Source organism: Oncorhynchus tshawytscha, linkage group LG09 (assembly GCF_018296145.1).
Source record: "Oncorhynchus tshawytscha isolate Ot180627B linkage group LG09, Otsh_v2.0, whole genome shotgun sequence".
In the NCBI taxonomy this organism is placed as follows: domain Eukaryota; kingdom Metazoa; phylum Chordata; class Actinopteri; order Salmoniformes; family Salmonidae; genus Oncorhynchus; species Oncorhynchus tshawytscha.
Window position 1 is genome coordinate 7,664,982 of NC_056437.1, and position 16,335 is coordinate 7,681,316.

General features: G+C 45.2%; 1 protein-coding gene across 1 annotated transcript in view; it reads right to left on the reverse strand.

Annotated features, from left to right (window-relative positions):
- LOC112257319 (phospholipid-transporting ATPase IC-like) overlaps positions 1-16,025 on the reverse strand; it is a 56,947-nt gene extending 40,922 nt beyond the window's left edge. The window contains exons 1-3 of the mRNA XM_042326432.1: positions 15,800-16,025; positions 1,023-1,191; positions 369-466 (exon numbers count right to left, since the gene is read on the reverse strand). Of these exons, the coding sequence (XP_042182366.1) occupies positions 369-466; positions 1,023-1,164 (240 nt within the window). The 5' untranslated portion in view covers positions 1,165-1,191; positions 15,800-16,025. The remainder of the gene's footprint in view (positions 1-368; positions 467-1,022; positions 1,192-15,799) is intronic.
- Positions 16,026-16,335: the final 310 nt, after the last annotated feature.

The window sequence follows — 16,335 nt, forward strand, 5'->3', positions numbered from 1 at the left end:
CAATACTTTGCTTTACTCAGTCTGAGGCTGGTGTTCATGAGGGCTCATGAGGTTAGTGTTCACTAAGGTTCATGAGGCTGGTGTTAATGAAGGTTCATGAGACTGGTGTTCATGAGGCTGGTGTTCATGAGGCTGGTGTTCATGAGGCTGGTGTTCATGAGGCTGGTGTTCATGAGGCTGGTGTTCATGAGGGCATGCAACTATAAACGGTGTTAAACCCTTTTATAATTGGGAATCTAAAACATGTGTTTCTTATTGGACAGGTACACCTTTCCTGTTTCTGTCCATTGCCTTCGTGTGGTGCCTAACGAACAACACCTAGGCTTGAACCAGCAGTTCTAGGTGGAACTGGGAGAGAGGGAACTTACTGCATATTTACTCTTCTTGAGACACAGGAAGTATTTTTTCTGAAACTCTGGCAGGTTACAGAAGGCCCTGTCGTTTGCTTTGACTCTCCAACCAGACTCTGGAAACAAAAAGGGCAGACAGTCAAGACTCTGGAAACAAAAAGGGCAGACAGTCAAGACTCTGGAAACAAAAAGGGCAGACAGTCAAGACTCTGAAACAAAAAGGGCAGACAGTCAAGACTCTGGAAACAAAAAGGGCAGACAGTCAAGACTCTGGAAACAAAAAGGGCAGACAGTCAAGACTCTGGAAACAAAAAGGGCAGACAGTCAAGACTCTGGAAACAAAAAGGGCAGACAGTCAAGACTCTGGAAACAAAAAGGGCAGACAGTCAAGACTCTGGAAACAAAAAGGGCAGACAGTCAAGACTCTGGAAACAAAAAGGCAGACAGTCAAGACTCTGGAAACAAAAGGGCGGACAGAACATGGCAGCTGAATGGTGAAACTGGTACATTTCCAAATTAATCAAAAGGTGGTATTACCATTATTAAGGGTGGTTTCTCAGATGATTGTCTAATGGATGAGGTGTGTGTGTGTGTGTGTGTGTGTGTGTGTGTGTGTGTGTGTGTGTGTGTGTGTGTGTGTGTGTGTGTGTGTGTGTGCTCCCAGTCTCTTACCGGTGCTCTTGGCCTCTTCGACCTGTGGCCGCTCTTCGTCTGAGCTGGGGTCCAACTCATCATCCGTCTCGTCGTCACTATATGGCATGACCTCATCGTCAGGCCCAAGTGACCCCTGGGAGTCTGCTCGCTCCCGACTCATAGTGGAGAAACGTCTGGAGGTCGCTCACTGGGGGGTGAGGGAGGGGGATAGGGAGGGAACAGGAGAGAAAGGGGAGGGTGGAAAAGAGGAGAGAGAGAAAGGGGAGGGTGGAAAAGGAGAGAGAGAGAGAGTTCACCGAGGAGTATTTTGCAATAGCCACAGATTCCTGCAAATGATTTTGCCAACTCATTCTTCCAAAGCAAAACCGGTTTCACATTCACAAAGCATGTCAGAGGACTTGAAGTGCACTAAACAGTCAAGTCCACTTAGATTTCAGTCTTTGACAAGGAAAGGAAACTAAAGCACTCGTGTCATACACAAGATAAAATGTTTGTGTCATACTAGATACACTAAATAGCCAATAGTATGTGGACACTCCTCCATATTAGTGGATTCGGCTATTTCAGCCACACACATTGTAGACAGGAGTATAAAATGGAGTACACAGCCATGCATTGGCAAACACTGGCAGTAGAATGGCCTGTACACTGGCAGTAGAATGGCCTGTACACTGGCAGTAGAATGGCCTGTACACTGGCAGTAGAATGGCCTGTACACTGGCAGTAGAATGGCCTGTACACTGGCAGTAGAATGGCCTGTACACTGGCAGTAGAATGGCCTGTACACTGGCAGTAGAATGGCCTGTACACTGGCAGTAGAATGGCCTGTACACTGGCAGTAGAATGGCCTGTACACTGGCAGTAGAATGGCCTGTACACTGGCAGTAGAATGGCCTGTACACTGGCAGTAGAATGGCCTGTACACTGGCAGTAGAATGGCCTGTACACTGGCAGTAGAATGGCCTGTACACTGGCAGTAGAATGGCCTGTACTGAAGAGCTCAGGTGACTTTCAACATGGCACCACCACCATCTTGGGATGCCACCTTTCCAACAAGGCAGTTCGTCAAATCTCTGCCCTGCTTGACCTGCCCCGGTCAACAGTAAGCGCTGTTGTTGTGGAGTGGAAATGTCTAGGAGCAAAAAAAGGCTCAGCTGCGAAATGGTAGGCCACACAAGCTCACAGTGCTGAAGCGCGTAGCATGTAAAAATCATCTGTCCTCAGTTGCAACACTCACTACTGTGTTCCAAACTGCCTCCGGAAGCAACGTCAGCACAATAACTGTTCGCCGGGAGCTTCGTGAAATGGATCTCCATGGCCGAGCAGACGCACACAAGCCTAAGATCACCAAGCGTCGGCTGGAGAGGTGGAAAACTCGCCGCCATTGAAATGGAGAAGTGAAAACGCGTTCTCTGGATTGACGAATCACGTTTCACCATCTGGCAGTCTGACTGAAAAATCTGGGTTTGGCGGATGCCAGAACGCTACCTGCACCAATGCATAATGCCAACTGTAAAGTTTGGTGGAGGACGAATAAAGGTCTGGGGCTGAATTAGTCATGGTTCAGGGTAGTTCCCTTCATTCAATGAAAGGGAAATCTTAACGCTACAGCAAGCAATGGCATTCTAGACGATTATGTGCTTCCAAAACTGTGTGGCAACATTTTGGGGAAGGCCCTTTCCCGCTTCAGCATGACAATGCCCCTGTCCACAAAGCGACGTCCATACAGAAATGGGTTGTTGAGAGTGATGTGGAAGAACTTGACTGGCCTGCACAGAGCCTCAAGCCCATCGAACACATTCGGGATAAATTGCGAGCCAGGCCTAATCGCCCAACATCATTGCCCGAGCTCACTAATACTGTGTGGCTGAATGGAAGCAAGTCCCCACAGCAATGTTCCAACATCTAGTGGAAAGCCGACCTAGAAGAGTGGAGGCTGTTATAGCAGCAATGTTCCTACATCTAGTGGAAAGCCTTCCCAGAAGAGTGAAGGCTGTTATAGCAGCAATGTTCCTACATCTAGTGGAAAGCCTTCCCAGAAGAGTGGAGGCTGTTAAAGCAGCAATGTTCCTACATCTAGTGGAAAGCCTTCCCAGAAGAGTGGAGGCTGTTAAAGCAGCAATGTTCCTACATCTAGTGGAAAGCCTTCCCAGAAGAGTGGAGGCTGTTATAGCAGCAATGTTCCTACATCTAGTGGAAAGCCTTCCCAGAATTTTGGAGGCTGTTAAAGCAGCAATGTTCCTACATCTTTGGAAAGCATTTCCCAGAAGAGTGGAACTGTTAAAGAGCAAAAATAAATCTAAAAGCCTTCCTAAGAGAGGCTGTTATAGCAGCAATGTTCCTACATCTAGTGGAAAGCCTTCCCAGAAGAGTGGAGGCTGTTAAAGCAGCAACTACATCTAGTGGAAAGCCTTCCCAGAAGAGTGGAGGCTGTTAAAGCAGCAATGTTCCTACATCTAGTGGAAAGCCTTCCCAGAAGAGTGGAGGCTGTTAAAGCAGCAATGTTCCTACATCTAGTGGAAAGCCTTCCCAGAAGAGTGGAGGCTGTTAAAGCAGCAATGTTCCTACATCTAGTGGAAAGCCTTCCCAGAAGAGTGGAGGCTGTTATAGCAGCAAAAGGATGGACCAACTCCATATTAATACCCATGATTTTGGAATGAGATGTTTGACGAGCAGGTGTCCACAGACTTCTGTAACATTTGTAGCGTAGAACCAAGAGCAAAAATAAAACAAAAAACTTAACTAAAAGAGAATATATATCCGCCCCCCCCATCTTTCAACTACATAAAACCTTAAGGCAACAGGAGGTTTAAATATAGACAAATAGCCCCGGTGAATTTCCATTCCCAGTCACTAACCCTACACGTTAAGAAGTTGGTGGCAATGAGGTTGATCAGCAAGGCAGCAACCGCATTCCTGAAGTTAAACCCAGACAAAGAAGTGATCTACAAACAGAAAGCACCTGCGTCTCAAACGACACACTTTGTAGATGCACTACTGTTGACCAGCCAGAAATGTAGATGTAGATGCACTACTGTTGACCAGCCAGAAATGTAGATGTAGATGCACTACTGTTGAAATGAAATGTCAAGTCAGTCTGACATTATTCCAGCTCAGGTTAAAAAAATATATATAAATATATATATATATTTTTAAATTGATGGAAATTAATCACAGAACTTTTAAAAAAACTTCTCCCTGTCCCATGTCCACTCAACTGCACTGCCAAATCCAAAAACAGCAATGTCAGCACAACAACTTGGGGTATTTATTGAGCCAATAATATGTAGGTAAGCATTTTGTGCCACGATATAAATGTAGATTACTACTACCAATAATACACAGAGCACACTATCATATAGTTAACTCATATGGCTTTCAATGTCTTGTTAGATTATAGCAACATAAAAAAATGGGTAATGGTCAAACATCCTAAAATTCCTCTGAGTGTGCCTCTAAGTAACTCGGTGTTAGCCTTTTGGCAGCAAGGTCTTTTAGTCTCTTGGCGAGGAGGTCATGACTGAGGAGTGTTTTTCTCCCATTATAAAGTCTGACATGTTCCAATGATTGCCTCCTCACACCCACCGAAACCAGAAACCTGTTACATACCCCAAAACCACTACATGACATGCTCTCTTTAATTAAAATAGAGCACTGAAGGAAAACATTCACACCAAACTGATAAGCCACTTGATCTGAATTACAAGTCCATTTTTACAAGCTTTTGTTAAAGTTACAAAAATCAGGAAACAAAAAAACAAACAAAGGCTACTTCATATTTTAAATTAGTTTGATAATGTTATGTACTTTAGGTGTTAGGCTGGCACTAAGACAGCATTGAATGAGCTGTATTCCGCCATAAGCAAACAGGAAAACACTCACCCAGAGGTGGCGCTCCCAGTAGCCAGGGACTTCAATGCAGAGAAACTTAAATCCGTTTTTACCAAATTTCTATCATCATGTTAAAATGTGCAACCAGAGGGAAAAGAACTCTGGACCACCTACAGTTGAAGTCGGAAGTTTACATACACTTAGGTTGGAGTCATTAAAACTCGTTTTTCAACCACTCCACAAATATCTTGTTAACAAACTATAGTTTTGGCAAGACGGTTAGTACATCTACTTTGTGCATGACATGTCATTTTTCCAGTAATTGTTTACAGACAGATTATTTCACTTATAATTCACTGTATCACAATTCCAGTGTGTCAGAAGTTTACATACACTAAGTTGACTGTGCCTTTTAAACACCTTGGAATATTCCAGAAAATTATGTCATGGCTTTAGAAGCTTCTGATAGGCTAATTGACATCATTTGAGTGAATTGGAGGTGTACCTGTGGATGTATTTCAAGGCCTACCTTCAAACTCAGTGCCTCTTTGCTTGACATCATGGGAAAATCAAAAGAAAACAGCCAAGACCTCAGAGAATTTTTTTTGTAGACCTCCACAAGTCTGGTTCATCCCTGGGAGCAATTTCCAAACGCCTGAAGGCACCACGTTCATCTGTACAAACAATAGTACGCAAGTATAAACACCATGAGGCCACGCAGCTGTCATACCGTTCAGGAAGGAGACACTCTGTCTCCTAGAGATTAACATACTTTTAAAAAACTTTCTGCAAAAAAAAACCTAGACCCACTCCAATTTGCATACCGCCCAAACATATCCACAGATAATGCAACCTCTATTGCACTCCACACTGCCCTTTCTCACCTGGACAAAAGGAACACTTATGTGAGAATGCTGTTCATTGACTACAGCTCAGCGTTCAACACCATAGCGCCCTCAAGGCTCACCACTTAGCTAAGTATCCTGGGACTAAACACCTCCCTCTGCAACTGGGTCCTGGACTTCCTGACGGGCCGCCCCCAGGTGGTAAGGGTAGGTAACAACACATCCGCCACACTGATCCTCAACACAGGGGCCCCTCAGGGGTGCGTTCTCAGTCCCCTCCTGTATTCCCTGTTCATGACTGCATGGCCAGGCACGACACCAACACCATCATTAAGTTTGTTGATGACACAACAGTGGTAGGCCTGATCACAGAGAACGACGAGACAGCCTGTAGGGAGGAGGTCAGAGACCGGGCCGTGTGGTGCCAGAATAACAACCTCTCCCTCAACGTTATCAAGACAAAGGAGATGATTATGGACTACAGAAAAAAGAGGGCCGAGCACACCCTCATTCTCATCGACATGGCTGCAGCTTCAAGTTCCTTGGTGTCCACATCACCAACAAACATGGTCCAAGCACACCAACTCCATCATGAAGAGGTCACGATAAAACCTATTCCCCCTCAGGAGACTGAAAAGATTTGGCATGGGTCCTCAGATCCTCAAAAGGTTCTTCAGCTGCACTAGAGACTGCTCAGCCTCCGACCGCAAAGAACTACAGAGGGTAGTGCGAACGGCCCAGTACATCACTGAGGCCAAGCAATTAGATTTCATTTGATTTGATGCACTTCCACACTGCACCCCCAGGTGGCAGCACTAACCATGTCCAAATGCAGAAAGATGCCTTGATAAGCACACCAGGTGCTGTCATTTAATGTGATGGTCAGTCAGTGTCCCAACTGGCAGAGCCATGAGGCTGCTGGGTTTGTTTTGGTGGCCATCCTTTGTTTTTGAGTCTTTAGTTTGGGTATTTTTATTGTACCTTCATTTAACTAGGTAAGTCAGTTAAGGGGTTTGTCAGCTCGGGGGTTTGAACTTGCAACCTTCCGGTTACTAGTCCAACGCTCTTAACCACTAGGCTACCCTGCCGCCCCAAAACTGCCTTTGGTAGTTTTCCTTTTTGTTCGTGGGTTTTGGTCACCATCGGGACAAATAATAACCTGCTTGGACTGGCCCGACCAAGAAGTCAAGAAGGAGCTGGCCTAAGGAAAGGTGGCCGTTTCCTGGGTACATACAACACCTAGTCGCACACACTTACTTCCTACATTTACAGTTGAAGACGGACGTTTACATACAAAATACATTAAATTCAGTGTCACAATTCCTGACATTTAATCCTAGTAAAAATTCCCTGTCTTAGGTCAGTTAGGATAACTTTATTTTAAGAATGTGAAATATCAGAATAATAGCAGAGAATGATTTATTTCAGCTTTTATTTATTTCATCACATTCCCAGTGAGTCAGAAGTTTCCATACACTCAATTAATATTTGGTAGCATTGCCTTTAAAATGTTGAACTTGGGTGAAATGTTTTGGGTAGCCTTCCACAAGCTTCCCACAATAAATTGGGTGAATTTTGGCCCATTCCTCCTGACGCAGCTGGTGTAACTGAGTCAGGTTTGTAGGCCTCCTTGCTCACGTAAGATTTTTCCTCCCCTAACCCGACCAATTGTGCGCCGCCTTAAGGGTCTCGCGGTCACGGCCGGCTACGACGACAGCCTGGAAACGAACCCGGATCTGTAGTCACACAGCTAGCACTGTGATGCAGTGTCTAAGAAGGCTGTGCCACTCAGGAGGCCCATCAAATCAAATGTTTAAAGTGTAGGCCTTACTGTGAAATGCTTAGTTATAAACAATGCAGTTCAAGAAATAGAGTTAAGAAAATATTTACTAAATAAAAGTTTTAAAAAAAATTTAAAATATATTTTTTAAATAAATAAAAAAGGTAGAACCAACCTTAACCTCCACACCCAAGGGGAGAGTTGCACACAGCTAGGCTGTCAGTAGGCAGGTAGACCGCACCCTTATTTGACTAACTAAGCAAGGTCTCTCGCTCCCGGTCTGCAGTGATGTAACACTAACAGAGAGCTCCACTTCTACCATTCCTTCCTGCTGTGCAGTGCTTAGTGGTCTGAATAATCTCTCCTTCCTCCTGAAGTGGGAACTCAATGGGTGTGTTCAAGTAGTAAGGCTAACGAAGCCAACTAGACAAAAGTTGCCAAATTGAGTCAGGGTTGGGGGGGGGTTGCATCTGCGACAGCCGAAAGTCCAACATTGAAGTGGTGTTCCAACAGCAAGGCTATGATCAACGTTGCAGTGTCAACACAGCTGCTATTGTTTATTAAAAAAAAGTTTATTTACGAAAATAAATTGTGAAAAATAAGCTTTATTATCCCCCAAATCATACACTCAATTTTAAAACATAATGGGTGTACAATTCATTGGTTAGAGAGAGAGGTCTCATATCACTTTAATTTGTATCCCTGTAGCATTAGTATTGAGGCAAAGTTGGTTCCTGTCTGAGTGATGTCTTTGGCGACGTTCACTACTCCCCACAAATACTAAGCAGCGGATTGGTCCAAGCATGGACTAGAGTTTCCATATAGGCTACCAGTTATTTCGTTTCAAATCCATGAAGGGAAGTTGGCAAGCGCACACTCCGGGAGAACGGACAGATTATTGGTTATGCAACTCGTCTCCATTAAAATAGTTTCTTTTTTACCCCTTTTTTCTCCCCAATTTCGTGGTTTCCAATTAGTAGAGTCTTGTCTCATCGCTGCAACTCCCGTACAGGCGAAGGTCGAGAGTAGAGGAGTAGAGGCGAAGGTCGAGAGTCATGCGTCCTCCGAAACACAACCCAACCTAGCAGCACTGCTTCTTGACAACGCACATCCAACTCGGAAAGCCAGCCGCACCAATGTGTCGGAGGAAACACCGTGCACCTGGAGACCTGGTCAGCGGGCACTGCGCCCCGGCCCACCACAGGGTTCGCTAGTGCGCGATGAGACAAGGATATCCCTACCGGCTAAACCCTGCCTAACCCGGACGACGCCGGGCCAATTGTGCGTCTCCCCATGGACCTCTCGGTCACGGCCAGCTGGGCTCGAACCCAGAATCTCTGGTGGCACAGCTAGCACTGCGATGCAGTGCCTTAGACCACTGCACCACCCGGCAGGCTCCATGATCATCTTGTGTAAAGACTATAAACTACTAAATAAATAAAACTGCTAACTAAAATAAATCTGGCAGTCTGCCTGGCAGTAGTCTATGAACATGCTGTGATTTGAGAGAGAACAAGTTCCTGAATATAAAAACCACCAGAATGCTTGTGGAGGAGATATTGAGCAGCGTATAGGCCCTATAACATGACTGTAGACTGACAGCCAAGACCTCAGAGAAAAAAAATTGTAGACCACAAGTCTGGTTCATCCCTGGGAGCAATTTCCAAACGCCTGAAGGCACCACGTTCATCTGTACAAACAAGGACCAAATTCAGGACCAAATTGAACGTGGCACGTTGAAGTATCTTGAACGTTGTGAATTGATTGTGTACGGTACTTGAGATATAACGAGTGTTGTGAAAGTTTTGTTTTTCCAAATTCTTAAGACATTACATTTCAAATCTTGAACAAGAAACTGTGTTTTCTGGCAGAGAACAGAACGAGGAATGCACTTCTAAAGTACAGCGAGCCTCTGACCTTAAACTGCCACGACGATCCTACTGTTCTATGATTCTGAGAGCTCGAACACATGGATCACCATATGGAGAACATCCCCAAATTCACTCAAACAAATCAGTTTACCACAATCGAGATCAAAAAGGCAGCAACTATATTCTAGACCCACTGAGACATATTCCCTGAAATTCACGACCACTAAAATCAGTGGGATGGACTAAATATAAAATGTGACTTTTGGGGTTGCATCCCAAATGTCACCCTATTCCCTATATAGTGCACTACTTTAGACCAGAGCCCTATGGAACACTATTCCCTATATAGTGCACGACTTTAGACCAGAGCCCTCTGAGGGGGTCACTGTCCTCCTCCACTTCGCTCTACACATACCGCGGTTTGTCCTGATCTCTGGCGGTACCCACTAGACCCTAACAGGAAACACAGTCCTCTTTACCCACTAGACCCTAACAGGAAACACAGTCCTCTTTACCCACTAGACCCTAACAGGAAACACAGTCCTCTTTACCCACTAGACCCTAACAGGAAACACAGTCCTCTTTACCTACTAGACCCTAACAGGAAACACAGTCCTCTAACAGGAAACACAGTCCTCTTTACCTACTAGACCCTAACAGGAAACACAGTCCTCTTTACCCACTAGATCCTAACAGGAAACACAGTTCTCTTTACCCACTAGACCCTAAAGGGAAACACAGTCCTCTTTACCTACTAGATCCTAACAGGAAACACAGTCCTCTAACAGGAAACACAGTCCTCTTTACCCACTAGACCCTAACAGGAAACACAGTCCTCTTTACCCACTCGACCCTAACAGGAAACACAGTCCTCTTTACCCACTCGACCCTAACAGGAAACACAGTCCTCTTTACCCACTCGACCCTAACAGGAAACACAGTCCTCTTTACCCACTCGACCCTAACAGGAAACACAGTCCTCTTTACCCACCAGACCCTAACAGGAAACACAGTCCTCTTTACCCACTCGACCCTAACAGGAAACACAGTCCTCTTTACCAACTAGACCAGGTATTCCCAAACTGGGGTACATGCAACAGTCCTCTTTACCTACTAGATCCCTAACAGGAAACACAGTCCTCTAACAGGAAACACAGTCCTCTTTACCCACTCGACCCTAACAGGAAACACAGTCCTCTTTACCCACTAGACCAGGTATTCCCAAACTGGGGTACATGCAACGCCGTCGAGGGTACGCCAAATAAAAATGTGATTCACATAATTTTATCCACATTTTAAAACAGTCCATTTATATTTTCCAACGGGGATATACATTTGGGTTAGGTTTCTTTTCCCCTCGCCTGAGTAGCCTCGTTTCACTGCCAAACATAAAATGTAACCATCTAGTGTTCAGTGAAATAACAACACAATGTCAAATAATGAACATCCAATCACATTAACCGTTACTCCATCTCGCGGGAATTCCACTAACGGTCCGTATGGAGCCAAACGTAGCTGCTGCTCATGTTGGTATCTGTACTGATGGTGTAAAAGCCATGACAGGGAGACCTAGAGTTGTGTGCATCCTTTCAAGCACATCCTTCTCCTTAACCCGTGGTGAGTTATTCACAATTTTTGATTAACAAATAAGGTTTTATATGTAAGATGGTTAAATAAAGAGCACAATTATTATATAATTATTTATGCCCTGGTCCAATAACAGTTCTTTGTCACTTCCCACGAGCCTGGTTGTGACAAAAACTCACACTCATTCTTATGTTTAATAAATGTATCGTATAGTGTGTGTGTGGCAGGCTTACAATGATGGCGAAATAACAACATTTGAGAGTAGTAGAGGAGTAGAGGTCTGTCTTCAAGCTAAAGAAAATACTTCAATTCACAACATTTGCCTTACAAGTCAGGATTCAAATCTTTCTTGGTACACTTTCTAGGGCCATTTATTTCCATACGGAGAGAAACCGGGGGACAGACTTGCTTTGCCTATAGTCTCCATCACCAGCCTTCACCCTCATGGTCAGCTCGGTCTATCACGCAACTAACAAGAGACTCAACAACCACAACACTTCACCTTATGTCTGACAGTTGAATACTTAACTGTTTTGCTATCCCTGTCAAATCAACATAACTTCCTGGGCAAATGCAGTAAAACGTGTACAAATCTTTATGAACAAGTATTTGGCCTATTGCATGGTTCAACCTTACATTGTGACGTGACTTGTAGCCCTCAACATGTCTGAACTAGGGTGTAGATTTCACATCTATAATAAACAATAACAATAAGCCCTGCCACAGACTTTTTCAAAACCCAGAGGCACAACATCACGAGACTTCTGGGAATGCTTGTGAAACAGATCAAGCAGACCAGTTCGGGGTTTGAGAAGTGAAAAATTCTTCCATTAAAAATTGTTAATTTTCTCAAAAGCTAAAAGTAACAACCTATATATGAAGCAATGTCTTGAATAGTTTAACATGTTATTACTCCAACCCGTGACAAACTGACACAGTTCGGCGCAAGATGACAGAAACAATTATGTTTTCCTGCGCTTGAGCTTAGCTAGCCAACGTCGCGTACAAGCGTTAACAGAGAAGCAGTCTCCACCTATCTTCATACTGTACTGTCTTAGAGGACAGCCTGAGGTAGGGCCTAAGGAACACGTCACTGACTGGCCCTACCTCAGGCTGTCGTCTAAGGAACACTTCACTGACTGGCCCTACCTCAGGCTGTCGTCTAAGGAACACTTCACTGACTGGCCCTACCTCAGGCTGTCGTCTAAGGAACACGTCACTGACTGGCCCTACCTCAGGCTGTCGTCTAAGGAACATTGACTGGCCCCTACCTCAGGCTGTCAAATCTAAGGAACACTTTACTGACTGGCCCTACCTCAGGCTGTCCTCTAAGGAACACGTCACTGACTGGCCCTACCTCAGGCTGTCCTCTAAGGAACACTTCACTGACTGGCCCACCTCAGGCTGTCCTCTAAAGGAACACTTCACTGACTGGCCCTACCTCAGGCTGTGTCTAAGGAACACGTCACTGACTGGCCCTACCTCAGGCTGTCAAATCAACATACACTTCACTGACTGGCCCAAATCAGGCTGTCGTCTACAGGAACACTTCACTGACTGGCCCTACCTCAGGCTGTCCTCTAAGGAACACTTCACTGACTGGCCCTACCTCAGGCTGTCGTCTAAGGAACACGTCACTGACTGGCCCTACCTCAGGCTGTCATCTATAATAAACACTTCACTGACTGGCCCTACCTCAGGCTGTCAAAACCCAGAGGAACACTTCACTGACTGGCCCTACCTCAGGCTGTCGTCTAAGGAACACTTCACTGACTGGCCCTACCTCAGGCTGTCCTCTGAGAAGGAACACTTCACTGACTGGCCCTACCTCAGGCTGTTTTCAAAAGGAACAAGTCACTGACTGGCCCTAATGTCAGGCTGTCCTCTAAGGAACACTTCACTGACTGGCCCTACCTCAGGCTGTCGTCTAAGGAACACGTCACTGACTGGCCCTACCTCAGGCTGTCGTCTAAGGAACACTTCACTGACTGGCCCTACCTCAGGCTGTCGTCTACAGGAACACTTCACTGACTGGCCCTACCTCAGGCTGTCGTCTAAGGAACACTTCACTGACTGGCCCTACCTCAGGCTGTCCTCTAAGGAACACTTCACTGACTGGCCCTACCTCAGGCTGTCGTCTAAGGAACACTTCACTGACTGGCCCTACCTCACGCTGTCCTCTAAGGAACACTTCACTGACTGGCCCTACCTCAGGCTGTCGTCTAAGGAACACGTCACTGACTGGCCCTACCTCAGGCTGTCGTCTAAGGAACACTTCACTGACTGGCCCTACCTCAGGCTGTCCTCTAAGGAACACTTCACTGACTGGCCCTACCTCAGGCTGTCGTCTAAGGAACACTTCACTGACTGGCCCTACCTCACGCTGTCCTCTAAGGAACACTTCACTGACTGGCCCTACCTCAGGCTGTCGTCTAAGGAACAAGTCACTGACTGGCCCTACCTCAGGCTGTCCTCTAAGGAACACTTCACTGACTGGCCCTACCTCAGGCTGTCCTCTAAGGAACACATCACTGACTGGCCCTACCTCAGGCTGTCGTCTAAGGAACACTTCACTGACTGGCCCTACCTCAGGCTGTCCTCTAAGGAACACATCACTGACTGGCCCTACCTCAGGCTGTCGTCTAAGGAACACTTCACTGACTGGCCCTACCTCAGGCTGTCCTCTAAGGAACACTTCACTGACTGGCCCTACCTCAGGCTGTCCTCTAAGGAACACGTCACTGACTGGCTGGGAGGAATATACAATAGGGGTGGAGGACATTAAAATTACAAGGCACCCTATTTCGTAAATATAATGCCCTACTTTCGACCAGACTCCTATAAGCACTATACAGGAAATAGGGTGTAATTTGGGATGCGGACTGGAAACATAGAAGAAGAGGAAGTCATCCACAAGAAGGCTGATCTGTTACAATATTAATGAGCACTCAGAGCGACACTACTTTCAGAGAAACATTACGCTCAGGAGTTCATCTGTTGTTCCAGTACACTATGTACACTCAGAGTAACATTACACGTAAATACATATTCATCCCGTCAACCATTCAAACCCTTCCTCCTGCTTGGAAAAGCCACATGTTCAACCTGAAGCTACCCATGTGGAACACATTCAGGAAGTGCATTGACCCTCAGGCCGTCCATTATAATTGTCAGTGTTCGAACGGCCAATCCATCACATGTAATATCATCCCCCAAATAGCAGAGGTCGAGTAATCTGTGTTTGTGACCTGAAACTGGACCCCGAGCCACAGGAAATGGTGGCATCTAGATCTGCATTCCTAGTAATACACTTGCATCACCTGTGGACAGGCTCGTACAAAAAGCATCCTCCAACTGCATTGTTGGTTAAGAGCTTGTATGCAAGTATTTCACAGTAAAGGTCTACACCTGTTGCATTTAGCGCATGTGACAAATACAATTTGATTTGATTCAGTCTGCAAAGGCATTATTTTTCTTCCTTAACTAGCTTTAATGGCAAGCCGCCTGGCAAGTAAAAGTGGTTAAATACATTGAGGCCAGTTTATTAGGTACACCACCTTGTTCACAAAGAATGGTTCGCTCCTACAGTGAGTCATATGGCTTGCTATATAAAGCAGGCAGACAGGCATCCAGTTACTGTTTGATTGAATTTTAGAAAAGTGACCTAAGCAACTTTGAGCATGGTATAAAATTGTCAGTACCAGGCATGCCGGTTCCACTATCTCAGCAACGGCCTCCTGGGCTTTTCACACAAGACAGTGTTCTAGGGTTTACTGAGAATGGTGCGACAAACAAACATTCAGTCAGCGGCAGTCCTGTGGGTGAAAACAGCTTGTTGATGAGAGGTCAAAGGAGAATGGCGAGAGATGCGCACCGCCTGGTCCGACGAATCCCGGTTCCTGTCGCGTCATGCTGATGGCAGAGTCATGATTTGGTGTATGCAGCATGAGACCATGGCCCCCATCCTGCCTGATGGCGGTGGTGCAATGGTGTGAGGAATGTTTTCCTGGCACGTTAGGTCCCTTGATACCAATTGAGCAACGTTACCATGCCCCAAATGATTCAGGCTGTTCTGGAGGCAAAGAGGGTCCGACCTGGTAGTAGATGGGTGTACATACTAAACTGTCCACTAAGTGGTTTTTACCGTTCTAAATTTAAAAAAATGCAGGATGTTGCACAGTGTTTAGCCAACATCCTAAATTGTCTGGAAAAATCCAAAAATGGTGGTGGAAAATGTTGTTTTCCAATTTTTTTAAGAAGGTACACATTATTCCTGTTTTTTTTCCCCACGGCTCGCTTTTAAATCTAGTTCAGGAAAATTATGCATTTGCAGCCTGAATCAAGGATGCTTTATGTACGAGCCGGTCCATAGGGGCCAGGTGTGTATTACCGGGAATGCACATCAATCCAAGACTCTAGCGCAGATCTAGCGGCCATTGTCAGCTGCCTATGCTGTGTGTTTATATAAAAAGAGTGAGTGACCCTTCTCCATTCTGAAGCAACCCTATAGATCGTGTGTCGAGACACACTGTCTCGTGGAAGAGTATCAAGACTACAATTAAATGTCATTCACATCCCGTGTAGGGAATCATAATAAAGTGTTAAACAATTCAAGTGTAAAATAAAGGATATGGAAAAGTTCAACTACACTGAAACAAAGCTAATCTGTATAAGAACGTCTGGAAATAACATAAGTGGTCTGTTCATAGCCAATATGTGATCAATTAAATCGCCTTTAAATTTTGGATTTACTCGATTTGATTCAGTTTTCGATTTTTAGATTGTCTGTGGATGAAATAACGTCAACGTGCGAACGTCACACTTCACAAATCCTTGAAAATAACTTTAATTTGGAGGCGGATAATACAGCTAACTACTCACCAGTATTATTCTATGTCGATAATTTCTTTATTTTTTCCGTGTGATCTTCCAGTTTCTGGTTATTGTACCATGTTTGTTCTGTCCTCGCCACAAACAATTGTGGAGTTTTGTTCACTCCCTTTACCTGCGTAATGGCTACCTGGCTACATACCAACCCTGAAACTTGACAAACTGGCCTGACAGGATGAGTTTTAAATATAACTTCACAAAAAAAAACGCCTTCTGTTTCATTTAAACAAACGACCAAAAAAAAAGCATTTCGGAGCTGAAATGACATGTAGTTTACACACTACCCGTCTTTGACTGACACGCACGTGACCAACCGGGTAACGATGTAATCCCAATCAAACGGAACGAAGAGGTTTTGGCTAGAAGGGATACAGTTTGTCAGAATTTACTTTTCGTATCAGGTTAAGAGAATTTACGCAGCAGGTTAGGGTTACTGTAGGCTATGGAAAGGGAATGGGTTAGGGTTACTGTAGGCTATGGAAAGGGAATGGGTTAGGGTTACTGTAGGCTATGGAAAGGGAATGGGT